The sequence below is a fragment of the Gobius niger genome, assembly GCF_951799975.1.
Source record: "Gobius niger genome assembly, chromosome: 18".
NCBI lineage: Eukaryota > Metazoa > Chordata > Actinopteri > Gobiiformes > Gobiidae > Gobius > Gobius niger.
The window spans coordinates 11,982,863-12,008,840 of NC_136869.1; the positions used below are offsets into that span (position 1 = coordinate 11,982,863).

Below are 25,978 nucleotides of genomic sequence, written 5' to 3' on the forward strand. Positions count from 1 at the left end.
CTTTTCCCCCACGGTCTTCATTATAAAAGTGCTCAAACAGACACACTTGTGACGATACAGTAGGCAGCACACGAACTGTACATATGAGGTTTCAATGACACACTTCCCACTGATAATCTCTCTTTGTTTGCAGGATAATAATAGTTTTTTTTTTTAATATAAGTTACAGTAAGAATGTATTTACACAGTGTTGCCTTGTCTTTGGGTCACCAGTGTACTCGTTTAATCCAGTGGCGACTGTCCATTCATTTCCCATATTTGGTCTGTTTTTTTTCCCCCCAAGTCATCATGCATTATTAACTTAAAGTATACATTACGCTAAGGGTCCTTGAGGGAGTCCATTTTCCCTGTGATGCTTGGTGATGCTTTGGCCTTCAAACAGCGCTCCAAGAAAAAAGAAAAACGGCAGAGGTCGGCTGTTGAGATCTTAGGAGCTTTAAATAAACGCACTGACATTTTGCAGAAAGTCCCATCGGTCAAAAGAGATTTGCAAGGGGCTAATTCAGTTCAAAGTCTCTCCCGCGTCCTGCCGTATTTGGTCTATTGTACAAACGCTCTGAGCTGAACTTGTCGCGACGCATTTTGGTTTGGAAGTGCTACTCGATTCACTGTCCTCACGCCAAAACGTCGCTCCTCTTGCTGCACCAGACGACCAGCGCGATCATGGCCAGGGTGAGGAAGATGGGGATTAAGATTAGGATGACTAGCGTGTCGTCGGGCGGGTCCACCCACACCACCTGCTCCATGGTGCAGTTGGAGAAGAAGAGTTTGTGGATGCGGATGATGTAGCCCTCCACCAGCGGGTTGGGCCAGTAGCAGTCCACGTCGTGCGACTTGGTTTCGGTGCACAGCGTGAACAGGTGATACTCACTGCAAGAGAGGAGACAGCGCAGCGTCAGGAGATTTGGTCACATTACACGGTATTATTCCAACAGACTTTATTTTGTTTGTTTGTTTCACCCACACATATCTTACACATCATTTTAGAAACTAGAAGGTCCTGGCTTTCAACTGAGGTTTCACACCGGCATACAGGCTGTAAGCTCTCAGTCAATAAACTTTGAGATTTGGATATGTATAACTCAAGCCCTGATGGATGGATGGATGGATGGATGGATGGATGGATGGATGGATGGATGGATGGATGGATGGATGTTTGGATGGATGTTTGGATGGATGGATGGATGGATGGATGGATGGATGGATGGATGGATGGATGGATGGATGGATGGATGGATGGATGGATAGATGTTTGGATGGATGGATGGATGGATGGATGGATGGATGGATGGATGGATGGATGGATGGATGGATGGATGTTTGGATGGATGGATGGATGGATGGATGGATGGATGGATGGATGGATGGATGGATGGATGGATGGATGGATGGATGGATGGATGGATGGATGGATGGATGGATAGATAGATGTTTGGATGGATGGATGGATGGATGGATGGATGGATGGATGGATGGATGGATGGATGGATGGATGGATGGAATGATGGATGGATGGATGGATGGATGGATGGATCAGACAAAACAACCTTCCTGAGCTTCAGTCACATAAATAACTTGGTTCGTCATAAAACGGCAGCTTTTGAATATCAAAACCATCCTTTAATTGAACTTTGAATTTTAAAGGCGCAGAACTTTTTGTTTGTTTGTTTGTTTGTTAGTTCACAAAGAAATGAAAGGAAGGTTTAAAGGGACTAGATGCAAGTTGGTCATTTTTATACTCACTACTGCCACCTCAGGTCTTATACGTAACTGCAGGTACTATGTTAATATATTATTTTTATTTATATATTTTGAGGGACAGTGCAGGATTTTAGAGGCAGTTGTGGTCATTCTACACATTAGGACATTGCTGGAACATGTAGGGGGAGGAAGATCCTTAATTTTAACATTTTTGAACTCTGTATAGTCCCTTTAAGTTAGTCTAAACCAGCAAAACCCATCCCGAACATCCCAATTCTTCAAAGGGACACATTTATAACCATGTTTCAGGGAGCATTTCTGCATATGCAACAGGAAACACAAACAGGGTCCCATGACTTCCAAAAGTTCTAGTCGAAATCGAAAAAAATTAAAGTTTCAAACACAGGTATACTCCAAAAGATGTCTTCAGGAACCATGTTTTGATGCTTGTTGGTCCAGGGACAGCACTAAAGGAAGTTACTTTGTTGTTCCACTTCAAATAAATGATACAAATGTTAAAGAAATAACGATTGTTCTGTTTTATGGTTCTAGATGACACATATTTTAGTGTCGGAACCAAAAAAGAGTATTGTTCAGGTATCAGTATAAACTTAGCATTGTTAAAGTACCGGTATCGGGGGAAAAATGTAACGCCCTATTGATCATGCTTCATTGATCTTTGTTAATCATCTCAAAATATGCTGTACTTTTTACATAGTGTACAAAATGAATAGTTCTCAAGGTGCTCAAAACAACAATAACATGCTCCTGTTGTAAAGAAGTGCCTAGAAGACCTAAAATTGTTTTGTTTTAAATGTATTATTTGAGAGTAGAATAAAGAACATGAATGAATACTTTTTGAAAACTGACCATCAGCTATAGGACACAGGGCATTTTCAATCGACTTTCATTCATTTCATTCAAGTTTTTCACATAGGCTAAAGGCGGCCGTGGGGATCAATTTCCTTAAGAGGCAAATCACTGTCTCCCTTCGATAATTTGATAAGATAAGATAAGATGACACTTTATTGATCTCACAGATGGAGAAATTGCATTCGATGAGAGAGCATCCGGCAGCAGCACCCATTCAGTGCGCACCACTCTTTTCCCACTCTTTTTTTTTTTTCTTTGGTGAAAGATCGTTGTGTCGCGGCCGCCATCTTCACTGTTTTGGTCACAGGAGGAGCACTGGCTGATGGGAAATCCGTAGACGATGACCACGGTGGTGGAGCTCTTGCGCTTGGCCACGATGTTCTTGGCCACACAGGTGTAGTTGGCCGTGTGGGACAGACGCGCCTGCTTGATGATCAGGTTGTGTCCACGGTGATGTAGAAGTTCCTGTCCTCGGCCGGGTCCATGATCTCGTTGTCCGTCAGCCACTCCCCCCGCATGACCTTGGAGGATGGAGAAACTGTAGCTGCCGTCTGTCTCCTCTGATCATCTGAAACGGTGCACCGCCTCCTGGGCTTGTCCCCATCTCAGAGCGTGGTGTCCTGCACTGGTCAACTCCACCTCGTCCTTCCTCTTCCTCCTGCACAGCTCCCTCCACAGTCTATCACCATCTCCTCGTTGGTCCCTTTTGTTGTTTCCTGTAGCTCCTCTTGTGACGCCTCCTCCGTGCTGCAGGTGTGGGGGCTCTTGGTGCCTCTTCACTGTTCAGTGTCTCAGAAGAAGATGTTTGTAGATCTCAAATGGGTTTAGCTGATAAGCTAGCAGTTTGTTTACCTTCAAAAAGCTGCTTTCTTCAGGACCATTTTGGACTCTCAAAGTAAACAAATCCACCAAACCTCCACAAAAACACGGTAAAGACGTACAAAAGTATCCAGAAAAACAACGTGGTTCGCAGAAAAAGGCAAACAATTCACTGAAAAAAGCAAACAATTCAGCTGCACCAGGAGAGAGGGAGGTCACTTCTTGTTTTCACGTCGCCATGGCGAAGTTTTTTGACATGATCTTGTATTCATTGTCTGGTGACTAATTAGCTTGATACCTCCTCTGCTTTGCTTTTCAGTGTGGAGTAATTGTTAGAGTGAGCATATTTAATACGGTGGGCAGCACTTTCAAATTTTCTCAACAAAAGAACCATCGATCAAAGAGTCGAAATTGAATGACTCACCCCAGTGGTTTTCTTTGGGGCAGCAGGACGTGCCGCTGTTGCAATGCCCAGTATTAATCACACGGCCCTGGCTTTGGTAAGTAATCCATCAAATGGACTAGGTATGGTCCCCCTTTACCCCCTTTGTGCCTTTGTAACTTCACTTTTGCAAGGGGGAAGTGGTCAGTGTGGAGCTTGAGCTAAAGCTCAAGCTCCACTCTGACCACTTCAATGCTGCAATGCTTTCAAGACTTCTTTCATCATCAAGATAAAAATCAATTTAGAATCAGTGTTGGGCAAGTTACTTTAAAATTGTAATATATTCTATATTAATAGTTACAGCTTTACAGCAGTACTAAGTAACTAATGCCCCTAGAGGCCATAAGCGCCACTGCAGGTGTGGTAGCATGCTGTGTTTTTTTTAACTCATTAATTGTCTGTGAGAGTAAATACAACAGTGACAGAAAAGACAAAGGGAGAGAGGGATATTGTACATCCAATTACACTATGGAGATAATTTGGCTGTAAATACTGTTTAAGTGGCATTGCCCACAGTTAGCTTTGCCCGTTAGCCTGTTAGCTTCTTCTTCATCCAACAACCACCCCTGGGTGACCCCTGAACTTAAAGCCCTCCTGAACCAAAAGAAAAGGGCTTTCAACTCAGGGGACAGAGAGGAGCAGAGGAGAGTCCAGCACGAACTCCAGTGGAGGATCAGGAAGGCCAAGAAGGACTATGGCGAGAAGCTGGAGCAGGGCAACGCACGGGACGTGTGGAGGGGACTGAAGAACATCTCCGGTTTTGGACAGAGTGCCAGAGGGACAGCTGATGGAGACCAGCGCGGGGCGGATGAATTCAACCAACATTTCAACCGGTTTGATTCTCCCCCCACTCCCTCCTCTTCACGCGTCTCCAGCACAGTGGACACTGCCCCCCTCCCCCGACCACCTTCACCTGCCTCCAGCCCCCCTGCACCCACGTCTCCAGCCCCCATCATACGGACTTCCTCTAGCACCTGCCCCACCCCCGGCAGTCCACCCCCACACCGGTCCCCCCCTCACTCCCCCCTCTCCATCACACCGGACCAAGTGAGGAGGGAGCTGAGGCGACTGAAGCGGGGGAAAGCTGCAGGACCAGATGGCATCAGTCCCAGGCTGCTGAGGACCTGCGCAGACCAGCTCTCCGGGGTCCTCTGCCACATCTACAACCTGAGCCTCAGCCTGGAGAAGGTCCCCGTCCTGTGGAAGACCTCCTGTCTGATTCCAGTTCCTAAAACAGCGCACGCCAGGGAACCGGCCCACTACAGACCAGTCGCCCTGACCTCCCACCTGATGAAGACGATGGAGCGGCTCATCCTCACCCACCTCCGCTCTGTGGTAAGCCCCACCCTTGACCCGCTGCAGTTTGCTTACAGACCCAACATCGGAGTAGAGGACGCTGTCATCTACCTGTCGGAGCGGGCGCTCACGCACCTGGAGCACGCCGGGAACGCTGTGAGGGTCATGTTCTTTGACTTCTCCAGTGCCTTCAACACCATCAGGCCGGCGCTGCTGCGGGGGAAGCTGGAGGACGCGGGAGTGGATGAACATCTCACTGCTTGGACCATCGACTACCTCACGGACCGACCACAGTATGTGCGGCTGCGCAGCTGTGAGTCTGAGGTGGTCGTCTGCAGCACCGGGGCCCCTCAGGGCACCGTCCTCTCACCGTTTCTCTTCACCATCTATACATCGGACTTCACATACAACACGGACAGTTGTCATCTCCAGAAGTTCTCCGACGACTCCGCCATCGTGGGCTGTGTGTCTAAGGGGAACGACCTGGAGTACCGGTCAGTCATCATAGACTTTGTGGACTGGTGTGAGCGCAACCACCTGTGCTTGAACATCAGTAAGACGAAGGAGATGGTGATCGACTTCACGAGGAAGCCACTGCCGTACACACCGCTGAACATCCAGGGGGAGGACATTGAGGAGGTGGACAGTTTCAAGTACCTGGGTGTTCACCTCAACAATAAACTGGACTGGTCCCACAACACCAACGCCCTGTACAAGAAGGGCCAAAGTCGCCTCCACCTTCTGAGGAGACTGAGGTCGTTCGGAGTGAGCAGGCCTCTGCTCAGGACTTTTTATGACTCTGTGGTGGCCTCTGCTCTCCACTACGCTGCAATGTGCTGGGCCCCGGGCAGCACAGAGCGGGACAAGAACAGACTGAACAAGCTGGTCAGGAGGGCCAGCTCCGTCCTGGGCTGCCCCCTGGACTCTGTGGAGGAGGTGAGGGACAGGAGGGTGTTAGCCAAGCTCACCTCCATCATGGACAACACCTCCCACCCACTGCACGGGACTGTAGAAGAGCTGTGCAGCTCTCTCAGTGGCAGACTGAGACACCCTCAGTGCAGGACGGAGCGCTACCGCAAAGCCTTCATCCCCACTGCTGTCAGACTGTACAATAAGACTGTGAAGTAACGCCGACTGTAACAAGTGAATTTCTCCTTTGTGAGATGAATAAAGGTTTATCTTATCTTATCTTATCTTATCATGATTCTGCCAGTGGCAGCCAAGTTGCAATTGTGGTTTTCTGGCCAGAGACACCAGGGGGAGATGAAAGACCCCCCAATCATCCCATTAACACTTGAGAGAGACAAAAAGGATTTATTATGGTGTTACTTAGTACTGCTTTAAAAATGTAATATGTTTGTTTAACATGTTGCTGTTTCAGAAATGTAGCTGAGTTAGACTACTTTGAGTAACTTTTGGCAAAATTTAAACTGAAAATAGTAATAATGCCACAGAGGGAAAAAAAAGTGCATTTTTTTTTTTTATTCTCCACTCTCTTGTGTTTTGTTTTGACGACATTAACTATGCACAACTGAAGGTCTTATACACCAGTATCCACTTGATTTGGTGCTGCATTTTATTTGTGGGCTTTTTTTGTCGGTACATTAAATACACTTGTAACTCTAGTTTTTAACACAAGTTATATGTACTGAAAAAAGTAATATATTTTTGTTGCTTGTTATTTTTATAATATGTTGCCACCAACACTGTTTAGAACACCTATATAACCAGAAGGTAATGATGAATTTTATTACGCTATGAATAGATGATATATTTATGGAGAGATTGTGCTGGCAGGTTCATCATTCTTTGTTGTTTTCAAGGTCCACTCACAGTCAACATAAATAATACATTGTGTCATGAATTTTTGACCACACTACCGTGCTGAATTTGTAAATTAGTTTCAGGAACACTTTTGAATTGATGTGATGATTCAGGGAACAGGTCAACTGGAACATTTTCATAAAAATTATTATATCATCTCAAATCTTTGCCACATCCTCAAAAACAGTTCCTGGATCGGTCACACTCTCCCATCATCAATACTTTGCAAAAGCGTATTGAAACAATGCCACAGCAGATGTATACTGTAGTGAAAGCTAAAGGCGATCCAACCAAACATCAGAGCAGTCACCTTTTTTTGTAGCGACTTTATCACCAAATAATCACCATAAAATACCGGCATTGGTTTTAAAACAGATGAAAAAAGAAACCTTGTTTCTATGGAGATGTTGCTGCTTTGCTTCCAGGTGGATTGAGCTGTATTTTGACAGCACGTCACAAAAACATTTGTCAGTGTCTCGCTGTTGATTAGGAGCCCTGTATCGATGGCATTTTTGTGTCTTGGCAACGTTTATGTGGAATGTTCTGTAGTGTGGCTTATATATTTCATGAAGAACCCATTATGAGGAATATTTTTGCACTTTATGTTGGACAGCACACACAACTGAACTAGGGCTCCAATCTAACTGAGCTATAGGCTGACTTTTAGATTATGAGAATAGTGTATGACCGTATACAGCATATAGAGGATAAGGCAGCGCTCACCACCAGGAAAAACATAATGTTTGAGAATGAGAAAAGCTTGTCTGTCAGTCCGAGGTCTGCTGGAGTCCATTATAAATCTTCACTCGCAGGTATAAAGTGGGCACTAATGGGTTGTGGGAGCTGGCAGAAGATGAGATATCTGGAATTCAAAGATGTTGTACAGGTCTTTTGAGGCAGTTAATGAATTATAGAAGTCTGCTGTGATGTTGCCTTTATTTATGCCCCGCGGTGAGACCTTGATCAGAGATGGACGCAGAAAGGTTTTAAATATGCATGTGGCAGCTTTCAGCAAGAGGCGATGGAGACACCAACAACTATAATGGTGTTAAGGAAAAGAGTTTGAGCTGAACTGAAGCGCAGGTCTTTTGATGCTTGCCTGATTAAATTGAAAGTCTGGTGTGGCTGGTCCAATGGAGAAGAGGTGGTCGTCATAGACATTTGTGAATGAAGTCCAGATAAACAGCCCTTTTCCTGTCCCTCATGATGAAATTAATAATTGCTGTATACAAAGTGCTTAGGAACTAATTAGTAATTACAACCAAAACACGTCTCAAATCCGCTAATTCCCAACATCCACTCCTGGACTCCAGCCATCATCGTTAGCCCAGTGTTGAAGGGTAAGCTATTTGGGGTTTGCTCAGTGCTTATTTAAACATTCCTCCCTCCACTGATCCATCTCATCCCCGATCCAATTTACACCCCCCTCCCTCATCGCGCTCTCTGCTTATCGCTGTGTCCCAGGCCCCACAGCACGAGTCCCCCCGGAAAGTCACATGTGTGTATGTGTGTGGACCCGCGTAACTGAATAAAACCTCGCTGTCCATTAGTCTTTAAAAGCACAATGTGAATAGTGGCCACTGAAGTAAATAGAAATTGTTCCCCCCCCATTAGCAAGCGTTGCCTTTTCTATCAGGACAATGCGGCGGTGATGTTCGCCTGGTAAACATGAAGCCAGGCTGTGATGTGTTTGTTCATTGTTCTCTGTGAAAAGAACATTATTTTGTTTTGTTTTGCTGCCAGATTAGTTACAAAGTAGATCGATATGTTTTTTCTCTAACAAAGGAGACTAATGGCGAATGAAGCTGAGCAAAACACGGAACACAAAAGCGACTGAGTGCGAAGAGTTGATCAGTCGACAAAAAAAAATACAATACAGTCAAACACTTTCAAACAAGCACAGACGAATGAAGTGCATTGATCCATGTGTTTTCATAGACTTCTCTCAAGGAGAAAAAGGTCACATGAAGGATGTCCTCTGATTGACTTTATTGTGTCACCTTGTGTTAAAGCAGTACTAAGTAACTTGTTTACCTTAATAAATCCTTTCCGTAGTCCCTCTGGGGGTAATACAAGTGTTAATGGGATGATTGGGGGTCTTTCATCTCCCCCTCTCTGGCCAGAAAACCACAATTGCAACTTGACTGCAACCGGACCAGAGCAACCAATACACACTAATAGAATCATGAAGAAGAAGCTCACATGCTAACAGGCAAAGCTAACTGCGGGCTAGCGCCATTTAAACAGTATTTACAGCCAAGTTTGAGTGAAAAAAAAATATTGCCATTGTGTTATTGGATGTACAATATCCCTCTTTCCCTTTGTCTTTTCTGTCAGCGTAGTATTTACTCTCACGGACAATTAATGAGTAGAAAAACGCAACTTGCTTTGACACCTGCAGTTGCGCTTATGGCCTCTAGGGGCAAGAGTTACATAGTACTGCTTTAAGGTCAAGGTGCCTTTATTGTCATTATACGGCTGCACAACAAAATTTGTCCTCTGCATTTGACCCGTCCATTGATGGTGCAAGGGAGACCCGTCCAGATGTCGAGCCAGGCTGATGGTCAGAATCACCTGGTTTTTAGGATTCACCTATTGTGCATGTTTTCGATTGATGCGGGAAACCAGAGGAACTGGAGGAACCCCATCCAGACTCAGGGAAAGACACAGGCAAACTCCACACGGAAAGGCTCGCACAGTCCAGGAATCAAGTGTTGTGACGCAAGAGCTCTAACCACTCAGCCACCGTGCCACATCGTCTTGTCCTTGTCAGACTTTAGCCCTGATATAGAATTGTCAATAGGGTCCCAGTTTTCTATTATACAATTGTGCAAAAAAAAAAAAATCTGAATGATTTTTTTATGGTTAAAAACAAACATGGGCTATAACATTGGGCAAAAACAAAACAAACTGCCCTGGTTTCAAGGGTCAAAACATTTCAAATCTGGTTTGATGATACTTTAGTTGCTTTTGCCTCATATCCCCTGAGAACTTCTTTCCCCTCTGCTTTTTATTGTGAGTTAAATACGATAGGAAAGGTTCACTGACACAAGGAGGACCCACTGATTGTACCGAAAGTCTTCTTGCAAGTTGTCAACTGGACTGGGTTGTTTGAGTTGACGACATCTCGACATCTATGAGTAGATTCTTAAGAAGGTACATCCGTTGATCTGGTGTTTGCGTCAGTGCATTAGTTCCCCATAGGTCTGACTCTTGTTTGAGCTGCTGTGACTGATGCACTGAGAGCGGATCCACTGTTTAGGGACGAGTCGCTCTTTCCCAGAGTCTGTGATCATTATTCTGACTTATCATCTGTGAGCGCTACTTTCTGTCTCCCAACTTTTTCCTATATTCTCCAGAAGCCAAAGGGCAAAGAGAGGAACTGCTTAAAGATAGATTGTCTTGGGTGGTCGAAAGACTTGTTGAACAGCTGCAAGAGCGTGCTAGGTAAAGGCTTTGGTAGTTTTGTTATTGTTTTGTTTTATTTGGTGCGACTTGAATGATAGTTTTAGTCGAGGGTAGAATTATAAGGTTCAAATTAGGTTGAAAACAGTTCTACTTGTGCATATAGCAACTAAATATAATACATATATTAAAAATATATACTTTTTTTTTTACTCCTCTGTTAAAAACTTTAAATTTCCTTGTGTATGAATTCACTATAAATACTAGAATGGGTTTAAATTAGATGAATTGAGAATATTTATCTTGTTTTGAGAGGTTTTCACTCAGCCTTTTTCCCAGAGCCGTGGGAACATAATTTGGTGCTGAGATTGCCCCCAAAAATGCTTTTTCTGTGCATATTTCCTATTTACTAATAATGCATGTAATGCGTAAATTATCCACCAGGGGGTGTTGCAGTACCCTTAGCACCCTGGGTTCCCACTGCCTTGCTTTTTCCTGAGTTTACTTTCCTAGTTTGAGAACATTTCTCACTACAGTAATAGTGTAGGAGGTAATTTACCTTGCAATAACAAGTAAAACAACCAATGTAATGCAACCAAATAAATCAACCTGAAATAAAGACAAAATGTCTTAAAATGAGCCAGAAACATCTCAGAACAAGTGAAATAATCGAGGTCCAACTCTAATTTAAATTATTATGCTCAATTTGAGACATTTAAACGTTTTGGAGTGTCGTGGCTCACAGATAAACTTCCCTCTCATTGGCTTGTAGCTCATAGAGCTTTCACGAGAGATTAAGCACAGGCGACTTCCAGAAATTTCAAGTATAAAAAGCCTGAACCTTTTCCCCATTTTGTTCCGGCTCTTCGGAAATAGATTGGAAAAGTTTCCAAAGTTGACCGAGAGAAATCACTTTTAAACTCAAAGAACCAATTTCCAATTCTATTTTTTGCACAAACTTTTAATGACTTGGTGGAGTTTTTTGAGGGAATATAGGGAATTTCTCACAGTGATTTATATTCCAATCATTTAGCACTTTAGCAGCTTGAACTTAATCTGCCATGCCATTCTTAACAAAGCATTTTTCTCTGATGTGGTAAATGTTTATTCAACCCAAATTAGGCCCTTATAAGCCTTGGGATAATTTCCACTAAACTGCTGCTGTATAAAGATGGATTGAACGCAGTGGCCAAATAAATGTATCTCTGGAAAAGTAAGTAGTAGTTTGACGTAGAAAGATTGATGATATTTAGCTTAAGGTCGTACATACTGCAGCTGTGTAGTAATTTGAAGTAAGATTTAAATCAACTGTAAACCAGACATTGTTATTCCTGCTCGAGTCCATAAAAAGAGTCAGTCTGAACTCTCCATCACACAGACTCCACATAACTGGATATGCCATAAACAGAAGAGTGGGAGACGTGTCACCACCTCCAATACATGATCAAACCTGCTCTTTTTGCTCTAGTACATCTTATAATTACAGGTTATTTCACAAATAGTTCTACCAACGACATAAGTCAAGTGAAGGCTCTTTTCTCGGGCTCACCTGATGAAGTACGTGAGGTTGCACCAATACTGTGGCTGTATCAGGGCCATGTCCTTTTTGAAGTGCTCTCCACAGACCTCCACATCCCACTGCAGACGGGACTCGTTACACACCCGCTTCGGTCGCAGCGTCGTGGCCTCCACCGTCTCTGCGCCTGAGGACAACAAAGCACAACCTTAACCTTCAGGATTTACAGTCAAGACGCCTGGGTTTGGACGTCTTTTTAACGTGATGTAAAGTTGTTTATGTTCCATTGCTAAGTTGCTAATCTCTTTCAATATGAACTCAGGCACAAAATTAAAAAAAAATCTTTAAAAGGCACATAACCAAACATAACATGCTCCAAATGACCATCTATCTATCTATCTATCTATCTATCTATCTATCTATCTATCTATCTATCTATCTATCTATCTATCTATCTATCTATCTATCTATCTATCTATCTATCTATCTATCTATCTATCTATCTATCTATCTGTCTGTCTATCTATCTATCTATCTATCTATCTATCTATCTATCTATCTATAAATGTGGCTCCCAGATAAGTTACAGTCAGGTCAGTTACGTTTACAATACAAATATGTGTGATCAAATAAATGCTTGTGTTCGATTTATTGGGTGTGTCTTCAAGCAACAAAATGCGTGTATGTATTATTTTTTCTCTTCATCAGGAGACAACTTCAGATATCGACATGTGCTGCTCAAACCAGGAAAAGAGTAATTTCTTTCTCCTGACACAATCAAGAATGAAACTTAATCCATATTCCCTTCAGGTAGATACAACTCGTCTGTCGCTCTGGCTGTTCATGTAGCACCTCGTCAGTGCGATCGATCCGCCTGTCCATCATGAGTCTAATTTTGCCTGGCTTCTGTCTCGAGACAATGGGTGAGTCACGTTTAATAAATCTCATTCTCAGCCGCCATTGTTGCTATTTTTACTGCACGGGCTCCATTCCATAACGTAAGTTTGAAAGCAATATCATATAACGCCAAGCGAATATTCATACTTGTACCTATCTGATGTTACTCCCTGCAAAGACCTTGGGCAAAACATTTCACCTTCTCACCTGCATGTAGTGACAGACTCATTTCTGAGCTGCTAACTGTGACTGTGGAGTCCATGAATTACACATTAGGCTGTGAACTTGTCTGCAAAGAGATTACTGCGATATTATATACAGATTAGCAAAGTGCTCACCTGACACTCCTCTCATCATCCAAGCGTTCACTGCAAAGAAAAAGACAAAAAGTGTTACAATCAGATGCATAATGTTGATTTTCTTGCAGTGTTTCCTGTGTCTTTCTTCAGGCTTGTGACCGGGCTGCTTGGAAATGGCCTCATAAGCATTGGCAATGTGGAAAAAACAATGGTCATTAGGGATAGTTGTACAATCCTGGAGCCGCTGAGGTTATTCATGGCCACCAGTGCAGGCTCCACACAGAGAGGGGTCGATCATAAGACGACCTTTTAAGTCAGTTCCTTCTAAAAAAAAAACTCAGCCTTTCCTTCGTTACTTTATTCAACCGGGTAAAAATTCATGAGCTTTGACATATCACTGCCACTTTAGACACTGTTTAACCTCTTACCTCCCGCCTTAACCCAGCGCATTTTCTCCAGTTCAGCTTTACCCAAATCTAAAAGCTTCTCGACTGGAGCTTACAGCCTATAGGCCAGAGTAACGCCTCATTTGAAAGACCTACACAACGGATCGAAGATTTTTGCCTCGCGTTGTTGTCACTTTTTCGTCGTATATTTGCTGTTTTTTTTGGTCACTTTTCTGTAACTATTTTGTGGCGTTTTCATCCCCTGTTTTGTTGCTCTTTTGAAGCTTTTTTGGCTTTTTCATCCTCATTTTTGTTGCATTTTTGTTACATTTTTGTCACATTTTTGCTGCATTTTTGTCGCCTGTTTTGACACTTTCACATTTCAATGGTTTTTTTTGCGTTTTTATCCTTATTCATGTCTTGTTTTTGTCACTATTTTGACACCTTTTTCAAGAAGCTTTTAAATTTGGGTAAAGCCAAACTGGAGAAAATGTGCTCAAAATAACTCTTAGCCATATACAATGTATGTAAACGCACAGTAGTCATTTCTCTTTGATGAAATACTGTACTACTGACACAGTATTTCCCTCTGTTTGGTTGGGATGTGATCCTGTTTATGGCCGGCTCTCTAGTTGGAATCCTGTTTATTGCCTCCTCTCTCCGCCGGACGCTCCTACAGTGAGATGAGTGACCAGGAGTGTGCGAGTAAAAAGGCTCCTGTTTGAAGTACAGCTCACAAAGCCCTGCAGGACCCGCACCTGCTAAATATAGAACACTTCCCTCCTTCAATTCTGTCACAGCCACTTACATTTGGGGCTGTTCTCGGGGAAGAGGAGAGCAAGAAATAAAGTTTTTAAAGTTTTATGCGTCTTTGAAATGAACATAAAACTTTTCCTTTAGTCAGTGGTTCAGGTTCAGGTGTTTAGTATCAGTGTATATTGGTTGCTTTCTCTTTCTAAACATTTAGTATTTTACTATTACTTTACTATACCAGCAAATAGATTCACAAAGTTGGCCAAGCTATTGAGCAAAACTTGTCTAGTTCAGTGACAAAAGCTCAGGGCTAAATGGAGAAAATCTAAAGGCAAAGCTGCGTGAGATTGAGGAGTTTGGAGGTGACAGACTGAGGGGCGAGTCAACCTCAGAGAGAGACTGAGAGGTTGTTACGACTCAAGAAAATCATAACGATGGCATTTCAAGCAGAGACACAAGATGCCGTTCAGTTTTTTAGTGTTACATCATGACAATTCTAAATTAAAAAGATAGATTGAGTTTGAGATCATGTAAACAGCACAAAGACATCCTAACCACTTCTATCTGGTCTATTGATTTTCGGTGATGCAATCCGCACTTAAGAGTCTGGTCAGGCACAGGCACTGGACGATGTTCATAACAGTCACACTTGCCCAGTACTGTGGATCGTGACTATCTTTTAATAGCAAAGATAAACTACTAGAAGAACCATAATACTTCACAGCTGTGATGTGAGGCAGATGGTTTTTGGATCCCCCTCTTTCCAAGTTGCTCTCCAGAGGCTTTCGTTCACAAGATGTGATAGCTGTCCAAAAAGAAGCTGCTCACATTAAAGAGGCAAAAAGCCTAATAGTCACCTTTTTGCAGGTAGTTGATAATAATGTCACATAAACACATCTTTATCACTATCTTGCACTTTGTTAGCCAGAAAATGTTGATCTAAAAATATCCAGAGCCTCCCACCTCCCGTCCTCTTGCTCCCCTTCACTGCGTAGCTGTTTCATTTAAGAGAGGAATAAAAAAGATAATAATTAGTCCGTATGGCTGTGGTGAAGCTATGGTGAGGGGTTTTAGGTAAGCTTAGGTAGAGATTGAGAAGTGAGGAGGTGAAGCATTATATGGGAGCTGCCGCCGCGGTGCTAAGAATTACCTCTGGGGAAAATTCTAAGAAAACTCAAAGATGGACAAACTTCTTGATACACAACTCCCAAGCATGTTTCTGATGAGAGAACAACATTGAACCATTGTAAAAAGCTGATTTAATTTTATAAGTGCAGTCTTGACTCCGGAAAAATAAAGTAAGAAAAAACTTGTGCTTTGTTTTCTTTCGTTGTGTTGTAATAGTATTCACTATCTCTCTGTAGCCTCCTCCACTTAAGACCCATAGCAACCTAAGTATCTTCGAAACATAGCTATAGCTACATACCTATAGAAAAAGAGATGCTAGAGAACCCTTGAAGACTAACGTGTTTATTGATGATATAGTTATACTATATCCTTTTGTTATTGTTTCATTTATTTATTTGTTTAAAGGGACTATGCAGAGTTTAAAAATTAAAAAATTAAGTATTTTCCTCCCTCTACATGTTCCAGCCATGTCCTAATGTATAGAATGAGCCCAGACCTGTTCACCACAACTGCCTCTAAAATCCTGCACTGTCACTCAAAAAGGTGTCACTTCGGGTCTGAAGTGCCGTCATGCACGAGCTTAATATGGAAGCTGCAGGTACATGTATGACCTGAGGTGGCAGTAGTGAGTATAAAATGGCCAACTTGCATCTAGTCCCTTAAAGGGACTGTACCGAATAGTGAATATTTGGGTTCACAATACACAACATCAACGAATCATAATATGACGCAAATGTCAGGCATCAGGCTGATTTTTTCACAAATGACTACTTTTACAACATACTTTTGTGGGGCAAAAATCATTTACCTTACAAAAACAAACAAAAATCAGGATAGCGCCTTTAGATATGGACATAGCAATTACACTGGACAGACCAGATGCATTGTTGGGGCTTTTAGGTTACAATAGATAAAACACATTACTAACAACAAGACACGTTTTACACATGGGAAACACTTCGGCCTGATTTGAGGCACTGTTGGAGCTCTCTGTTAAAGATGTTAATATTAGTCTGCAGTTTGAGTGTTGACCAAAAGATTTATTTCTCCTGTAATTATCCAAAAGCAGAATCAAATTCACATCTGCTCCACTAACTGGACAGAAAATCATTCCTTTCAGAGCAGTGAAACATGCCCTTTTTGTCGGCCGATCAATATTACGAGATTTACAAAGCACTAAATCGCAAACCCCGTCTTCAAAACATCTTTGTTGTTTTTTGCATTTTGTTTTTCCACTCAGTTGCCCTCGCATCTAAATATATCTCTCTAAGTTTAGCTTCCAAGACAAATAATCTTTAAATCAATGAGAGTCAACATTAGACTTCAAGCACTTGGGAACTTTTTACAGCTGCAGGATTTGCTTTCAAGGCCTAATGCTATAATTTTAGCCCCATCGTTGACATGCATGGGAAAAACTCACCAAACTAAACAACTCTTTGTGACAGATTCAAGCGCCTTTAGCCTGATTTGCTAATTAATCATCGAGACATGCCACGCTGAGGGCACCAGCTGGGACCAGGATCCAGCTGTTTGTCAAGAGTTATAAATAAACACAAAACAGGAAGTGGGGGGAAATAATCGGATCGGGTTCTGGCAGCGGGGAGCCTTTCACAAATCACGACTCTATCCACACGCCGCCGATCGCGTGTAACCACGGCTAATGTGTTGATTTGTCTAAATGGATAAGAGGGGATTCAAATTTAGGACTGAAGTGGGTCGGTTTGCCGGATCAATACACAACAGAGTTAAGATGGACCGCTGAAGCTGAGCCAATCGAAATCACAGCCAAGAATAGCCCAAAATCCTCTCCGTTTACATCTTGTACTGCTCTGAGCAAATAAAACTCGAGATACTGGACTCTGTGGGTTCCCAGTGTCATGCTGTTTTACACTGGGACGTCCCGTTGAGTGTGGGTCACAGTCCAGGCCTTACACATGATTCTGACCTTGGTCTTCCACCGGGCCTGATCCGACATTGGCCTTATGTGGACACACGTGCAGCTCAGTGCTGTGTGTTCACACCTGGTGTTTGCACTGGCACAGCTGACACCGCGTTCAGCGTGTATATTTTTTCTACTAAATTCACACAAAATGCTGTTTATGTGCTGGAGAAAACCTTTCCGAATTCCTGAATCTAATAAATGCCAACTGCAAGTTTATCAGTAAAACTAGCAAATCCTACATAAGTGTCAATGTCGAGCTGTGAAATTTGTTGCTGTCTGTTTTGACAGAAATTAAGCTCAAAGGGGCGAGATACAAGTTGGCAATTTTATACTCACTACTGCCACCTCAGGTCTTACGTGTAACTGCAGTTTCTATATTAAGCTCGTGCATGACAGCACTTCAGACCCAAAGTAACAACTTTTTTTTTTAGAGGTAGTTGTGGTTAACAGGTCTGAGCTCATTCTACACATTAGGACATGGCTGGAACATGTAGGGGGAGGAATATACATAATTTTAACATTTTTAAACACTGTATAGTCCCTTTAAAGTGATAGTCTGTAAGTTTGCAAAGTGAGGAGAGATAGAGTGTAATTTGTAAACAATCAAATTCCTCCCCTCTTTCACCAGAAAGCCCTTCTAGTTTGTAAAATGAGGAGAGCAGGAACAGAATTTTCAAAAGTAAATGATCAAGCTCCTCCCCCTCCCTCCTGATTGGCCCTGACAGGCTGGTTCACAAGAAAAGCTTGTCTCATTGGTCAGCGCGGGAGGATGCAAGACGCTGATTAGTTGCTCAGATGCGGGAAGACTTTACAGAAAAATCCTATTTATATTATTACTTACTTTGCAGCCAAATGCAAGAGCAGGTGGTCGATTTTGGACATTTTATAACATTTGTAATGCATTAAACTTCCAGACGATCACTTTAAGTATAAATTCAACCTGGAAGACCTATACCTGCAGCACTCTCACCTCACCGATCATCCAATCTTTGCATCATTTCACGCCGCACCTCCATGACCGCCTATCATGACAGCAGCACGTTCCTGCTTCAACAAATCATCGATTCCCATCTTAAGCTCCTCGTTCACTGCCGTTTCCCAGTGTGCTGTGACCCTCCTCCGCCCCTCCTCCACCTGGCCTCATCTCTACTCCACTTGTAGAGGCTCGTCGTCCGCTGGCCGCCTCAGACCTCATCCTCTACCACCACCAGTGTCCCGACTCCGGAGGGAAGACTCTCCTACATTCATTCATCACACCCATGTACTGTTCTTCATATACCGTTAATTAACTGTCGTCCACCGAGGTCTGAGCGCCAAATATGATTCATGTCCAATAACAAGTGAGATCAATAAAGTCCTATCTCTTAAAACTCGTCTAATGCCGCGTTGTTTCTGTGAGTCTTTTCAGGTTGAAATGGCATCCAGCTTAATAAACTGCAGTTCACAGTAGAAACCCAAAATGTACAACGACAATGCATCCTCACAAGCAGCAGGAGCACATTAAGCCTATAAAGTTGCTGATTTTACACCACTATTGGCAACACAGATTAGGTGTAAACAGCTCAGCTCTGTATCACCCTATTACCCTTAAGCATAATGGGCTATATTTCATGCCGACTTTAGCGTTTCTTGCAGATTGAGATATTTTCGTGGGTTGTTGAGACTATCGCACACTCCCTCTGAAGCTCTGAGTAAATGCGCTTCAGCATCAAACAGATCGCACGTCCCGCAGCAGAGCCACATAGTCTAAATGAATGAACAAAGGCAACATATTCCTTTTGCAGAAAGAGGCTGGGGAGGCTGAGGCGAAGGGATTTAAAGAGTTACACACTGGCAAACAGCACCAATGAAAATAGGCCATGGGATTTTCTCTTTCCTATATTTGTGAAACTGGGAGTGTCCGGGGTACGCCACTAGAATAGAGACCTGCCAATGAAAGACCTACGGTGACAGAATTTTACCTTCATTGTAATGGAAATGTTTCGCAAAGATGCCAACAATTGATTTGATATAGTATAAAGGACTTCTGAAAGTGACATTTGTTTGCTTGTGTCAGTATAAAGAGGCAAAGCAGGCGTCACTGTTTAACACTCGCTCCTTTGGCAGCTCTGCAACTATGCTTTTAGTGACTGAGGTGGACCAGAACAAAATGAACCTAAAAGGGTGTGACGATAGTTGACTGGACGCTATGACTTGTTCTCCAATGTCAGCTCAGCATCTACTGATTGTCTACAATGACTTACACTGTAGGAAAAGTCTGTAAATTACACTGATTGTTAATTTTACAGTGAATAACATTTCTTTTTAAGGGAAGGGTTACAGGCAAAGCTGAATATTTTCAATTTCCTGATTTTGGGCCAAAGTATAAGCTGTCACCTGGAAACAAAAAATATACCTAATCATCAGAATAACATGTTTAAATATTGCACTGATTCAATGTTTCTCCCTAGGTTAATATATAGAAAATTGTCATTTCATGGGCCATTTTCTCAAAATAAAGTTTTCTCACATTGTGGCGACAACATCTCCACGTCAGTAGCTCCTTCAGACCCCAAACTTTCCAGCCTTGGACTGAACAATATGTTGAAGATTTTTTTCAGAGGGATTTTTTTAATATATAATTCCCAGCCTGATTTATTGAGTTTTGAATGTCATAAAGCAAGGCACATTTTTACAGATTACAGATACACATTATGGGCATTTTTAACTCCTTATTTCTATATGAAAACATAAAATGATAAAATATGTGTTTCCTCATATTCATGCCAGTAGTCTACAGCAAAAGTTTCAAATTGATATCTTTAAAATTTTGAAATGTGAGAAAATGAGACAGCACTGTAAATTTCACATAAATCTACTGTAAATATTATACTTTGTTAATAGTAGATCAAGTTTACTTTTTACAGATCGATTCTGTAATATTATTAACAGAATGTAAGAGATTATGGAAAATGTTAATTTTTTATACCATTATATAATTAGGCCTAATTACTGCATCGTTTTACATTCATTATCCAAAATGATAACAGGTTTACTGTTGCTGTTCTACAAACTGTACTTTTACAGTAATATTATTTAGAGTGAAGTATGGCAGCTGAGTCACCAGAAATATACTGTAAAACTATTAACTCAGCTGCCTTTTTTTTTACTGTTAAATTTATGGATATTTTATATTTTATATTTTTTTAGATTTTATATTTATTTAGATTTTCAGATATCGTCGTGTAAAATAAGGAGGTAATGGGGCCTGGTTACTGGTTATAGCAGTGATCAGACTTGTGTGTTGAAATTTGAAAATGACCAAATAAACAGTCTCTACAAATTCTTGACTCAAGAAGCGTTGGCACTGTTGGGAAGCAAAAGAATGCATAATTTATAACACATTATTCTGAGCCCATTGCTTCGCTCCATGGAGAATATTATGACTTTCCTCTAAAATGAATTTGACCAGGAGCTTGAAACATCTTCTTGACTCAATTATAGCCTAAAGTCGGGCAGTGCACCTCGGAACAAATGGATAAGATTAGATTAGCTACTAACACACCCCTCCTGCCTTCTCTGCTTTGAACAGTATGACGCTAAAGGCCACTGATGCCTGTCAAAACAAGGATTTTTCATACGCAACTTTTTGTCTCAAAATATTAGACTAATATTAAGCCTTAAGTCTCCACAGCAGGACTCAATTGAGAATAATAGACGGCAGTGTCTTCATATCCTTTGCAAGACACATAAGCACAAGCTTTGCGGTTCCCCTGAAGCCTGCCCCTCTTTCTGACACACTTTACAGGCAATTAAACTCAGAGTCTTTTCGATTTCCACCGACAGCGGATCCCTGCACCAGCTCATCAGTGTGGGCTTTATAATGAGGCGAGCTGGAGCGACGCACATGACTTATCCTCCCTGTCAAACTAATGGCGTTTTGAGTTTGCAAAATGTTAATAAACTGTTGGGTTGACCACAGTTGACACAAGGTTGAGTGAAATAATGACCGGCTCAATGAGAGGAGACAGGCAGCTGATGTGCCATGTTAGAGGAGGTGCATTCGACTAAAGACTTTAAATCAGGTCTGAATTACTATTTACTATTTATTCAAAAACTGTGGTCGAATGAAAACAAAGCAAACACTCTAAATACATATTATCAAGATTTATTTTTTTTAAATTCTGCTTGATTTCTTTCTTTCTTTTTTACAATTCAGGTCCTGAATTGTTTTCCAGGCCTGGCAGTCATCAGACTTAAAGCAGAACTAAGTAACTTGTTTACCTTAATAAATGCATTTCATAGTCCCTCCCTCTGGGGGTAATACAAGTGTTAATGAGATGACTGGGGGGTCTTTCATCTCCCCCTGGTGTCTCTGGCCAGAAAACCACAATTGCAACTTTGCTACCACCGGATCGGAGACCCAATACACACAAATGTAATCACGAAGAAGAAGCTAACAGGCTAGCGGGCAAAGCTAACTGTGGGCTAGCGCCACTTAAACAGTATTTACAGCCAAGTTTGAGTGAAAAATGATCTCCATTGTCCACATTATCCATCTCTCCCTTTGTCTCTTCTGTCAGCGTAGTATTTACTCTCATGGACAATGAATTCATAAAAAAGCATGCTACAACACCTGCAGTGGCGCTTATGGCCTCTAGGGGCATGAGTTACTTAGTACCACTTTAAGGAAAATAGCTATAATGTGTCATGTGATCTGACATGTCATGTGATCAAGGATAAAGGTAGAACATTTCAATCTTTTACATTACAAAACACAATATGCAGCACAAAATAAAATGGTGTGTGCTGGAACCACAACATAGTGCCAAAAAAAAGACTCCATATTGCCAACATTTCCAGACATATACAAATATAATTACAGCGATACCCCGGGGTCGAGCATTTAGAGCCATGACAACACCACTGCAGGGAAAGTATCATCAAAAAGCAAATACACATTTTTTTGAAGGTGGCCTGAAGAGTTTGGAAACCCCTGGCTCAAACCACTTTGGGTTTTGGCTTTGATCCCTATTCTAACTTGTGTCATGAGGCAAGACACTTCACTCACCCTTCTGTAGGACTGCACGAGTTTGAAAATAAAATAAAAAAACCTGATAAGCAATTGCAATTAGATTTGACATGTATGTTTGAAAGCAAGATCCAGACTTGTGTGCATGTTGTAAGCAGGTTCAAAAGCATTCACGCATGAAAAAATTGGGCCATTGTAATGTGACTTCCGACATTTTTATCATCAGTGCTGTCACTATCTTTTAGGACATGCTACTCTGCTTAAAAACTACCCCGTAACGCTGTAGAGCAAAGACATTGGAAACCATGTCAAGCCACGCTAACACACCGTTATGCTAATAGAACTCTCTTTTCACAACGGTCAGGGACTAGTGGCCTGTGATAACATCAAACCAATTCTGATTTCCTGAAACGGGGAAGACAATGACTTTGAATTACAGGGAAGAACAGAAAGTTTCCGCACACTGGGTTAAAAGTGATCCAAATTAGCATTGTGACGGCTTGCATAATGAGTTCTTCCTTGGCTTTAGGCAGCCTTTGCGCCAAGATTTGAAAGTAAGATGTTAATTTGGTGACAAGCTAAAATAGCGTGGCAATGTGAGTCTATGGGGACATTAATTTCGAAACATTAAACCTTCATTTGCGGCAATTCATTAGCGTGTCTAGATCTAAATGACTTCAAATGTACCCCAAAGAGCCGCAAAGGAAATCCGCTCTGACAGTAAGTAGTTGAGTGATGCGTAAACGTAGTAATGTAGCTTTAATAGAGTTCTGGTAATGTTAATCAGAGACAGAATAGTTTTTATTGCCATTGTTTGAGAGCAGGTTCACAAGCTCGGATTTTTTTCTCGGTGCAGACGTGAAACATAAAACATATGACACAGAATTTAGATCAAAATAAGCTAGAAAACTTTAAACTATAAGGCTATAGGGGCATGCTGCATAAAGAATATTAAATAAATAAGACGACAACAATTGACACAGAACAACAGCGGGATTGTATGTACAGACGAGTAGGTGTATAAGTGATATTAAGTGATATAAAGTGTTAGCAGTGGATCTCCAGGGCAGATTACATGAGTCTGTGACTAAGCTAATAGATCTTGTTTTTGTTCTTGAGTCTGATGGCGGAGGGCAAAAAACTGTTCAAGTGGCGGGATTTATGTGTCTGGATAGACCGTAGCCTGAGGGGAGAGGGGTGAATAGTCCGTGTCCAGGGTGAGAAGGGTCAGCTGTGATCCGACCCACACTTCTCCAGGTCCTGGAGGTGAAAAGAGATGTGAGCTCACAGCCAATCACCTTCGCAGCAGCACACAAGGTGCTGCAGTCAGAGCCCGTCCCGGTCTGTGGCACCGGAGAACCACACGGTGATGGAGGAGGTGAGGATGGCCGTGTAGAAGCATAGACTGTATATATAAATGAGCTTCTCACTCCTTCCCGTTTACCATAATGACCACGCCCGTGGGGGAAATCATGGCGGATTTACAGACTCCCCCTCCCCAGCTCTGACGAAGCATGTTCCTAAAAAGGACATAAGGGCGGGATCTTCACTGTAGACTCGGCCCTTGTGTGACGTGTAGCTCGTGCTGCTCCAATGCTAACAGTCCGACCTTCATTAAGTACGAGATTTCTAAAATTCTCCTTACGAAAACCAGCCTGGTTTCTTTAATTGTAACTAACCCAGCGTTATCACAGGAGGAATATCTAGCTCTAGAAAGTTCCAAAAAAATTGGGACCAGGCTTTAAAGTTGTTTTTAACGTGTCTAATGTCCAATGCTTTTCAATGGGGGACCAGTAGCGATATGGAGGTACTAGCAAGTTAGGTTTCTTCAGCTGCTGTAGGAAGAACATCCCCTGCTGATGGTTGGCTCCCATTTGAGGTCCTGGGTGATGGTGGTGCCCAGGAAACGGATGTCACAGTATTGCTATGGGAAGCTTTCTTGTAATAACTTCCAGAGAGCATGCAAATAATGTGGACCCCCTCGAAAATGAGATGCTGCATCTAAAGGGGCATTCCAAAAAAAGAATAAAGAATAAAAATAAATGCCTTTTAAGGACATTGATTGCCAGTGGGCATGCTAAGTGATAAACAGAAAATATCCATGTTAAAAGCAAGTAGAAAAGAGTGAAATTTGCAAATGGAAAGAGAGAGAGGGAGAGACACTTCAAGCTTTTAGCAAAATTGACTTCCATTGGCCTTTTCTAATCTAAACAATAGAAGGTGAGTTCTCTGTTCTTTCTATAAAATCCACAACAAAAGCAAGGTGACTTTTCTTACTTCAGAAACACGACAGTTGTGGAAGGAAAGCGTGCTGTGCTTCTGGACCTTATGAGTGAAAGCTCCGTTTAAATGGAAATCTATGAAACCCTCTCATCAAAAGTAGTTTATTTTCTCTCCGGAGGCTGGTAAAATACAGCCAACAGTAAAAGGTGTCGAGGCAAATCCTTTTAAAAAGAGATGTGACTGATTTCACATTGAGGGGCACCGTCGCCAAAACAAACGCTGAATGCCTTTAACAAAACGGATACAAGTCGAAGTGCTTCTGCAGGAGGAATAACTCAAGTAAACAGGATGGCGCTAACCTGAATAAAGCAGAAACACCACTGCAGGTGTTAAAAATAAACGTTATTTACCATATTGGGTCGTGCTGTCGTGCCATTTCCGCAGCGTAGCTATAACTTTGTCTCTCAGGCGCTGTATGTTTGGGTTTGCATATCAGCAATCAGTGACAGAGGAAGGAAATTGAAGGAAATGAATTTGTTGGAAATCGTTTCTAGCGCAATTCTCATATCTCACATAATCTGCAACGGGTAATTTACCCTCACAGCCGCAACTTCCTGAGCCTCAGCAGGTTTGCAAGCAGTTACAGTTTATGTAAAAAGAAGCAGACAGAACACAAAAGTCAATTATTTTCACTGCTTTACTTTCAAATACTCCTCAATATCACAAAAAAACACGTTTCTACTATGTGTATGTGGAAAAGATTGAACTCCCATCATGGCCAAGGTGAGTGGCCCAAACGTGGAGTGAATAAATCTGTTGTTTCTCTCCTGATTCGAAACACAGGCCTCTTTGAAGAGTCTTTGAAGATCTGCGGCCTCCTCCCGCGTTCAGCCATTGCACAAAAACAAAGACAAAAAAGAACACGGATCTGGGGGGGGGGGGGAGGAAATGCTTGTTTGGGTTGACATGCACGCACGCCCCGAGAAAAGAAGAGAGGCAACATGACACCTTATTTTAGCCCGAGGATTCAAACAGGACGGGGGCGTCGTCGGTCGATAAATGAAAGACGACAGCGCCTTGTGTCCTGGGGAACCACTGCTGCAGAGGTGGATGAAACTACTAAGTCTGCCAAGTAGCAATATTTTGAAATTCTCCGATGACACTATTATTATAAGCCCGCTGAAGGCTGGAGACGGAGTATTTTAAAGACATTTTCAAGTCTTGGTGCGAGGACCATTATCTTTCTCTAAATGTGGTCAAAACCAAAGGGCTTTGTAACTCATGAAACTGTGCAGATAAATGGCTGAATGATCGAACAGGTGGAGACTTTGAAATATTTGGGGGTCTGTGTTGACAATTGCATGAGCTCTCTCAGAGACTGTTCGGAGTGAGCACTAAAATCATGTCATGTTTTTACAATTCTGTGCTGGAGAGTGCCATCAGGTACGGGCTGGCAGTCTGGT

The 25,978-nt window shown here is 42.2% G+C and overlaps 1 protein-coding gene across 1 annotated transcript in view; it reads right to left on the reverse strand.

Moving 5' to 3' along the window:
• Window positions 1-277: 277 nt before the first annotated feature.
• The window catches only part of LOC306977635 (receptor activity-modifying protein 3), a 42,719-nt gene continuing 17,018 nt past the window's right edge, over window positions 278-25,978 (reverse strand). Inside the window, exons 2-4 of the mRNA XM_079576036.1 lie at window positions 13,112-13,141; window positions 11,910-12,063; window positions 278-870 (exon numbers count right to left, since the gene is read on the reverse strand). Coding sequence (XP_079432162.1) covers window positions 615-870; window positions 11,910-12,063; window positions 13,112-13,141 — 440 coding nt within the window. The 3' untranslated portion in view covers window positions 278-614. The remainder of the gene's footprint in view (window positions 871-11,909; window positions 12,064-13,111; window positions 13,142-25,978) is intronic.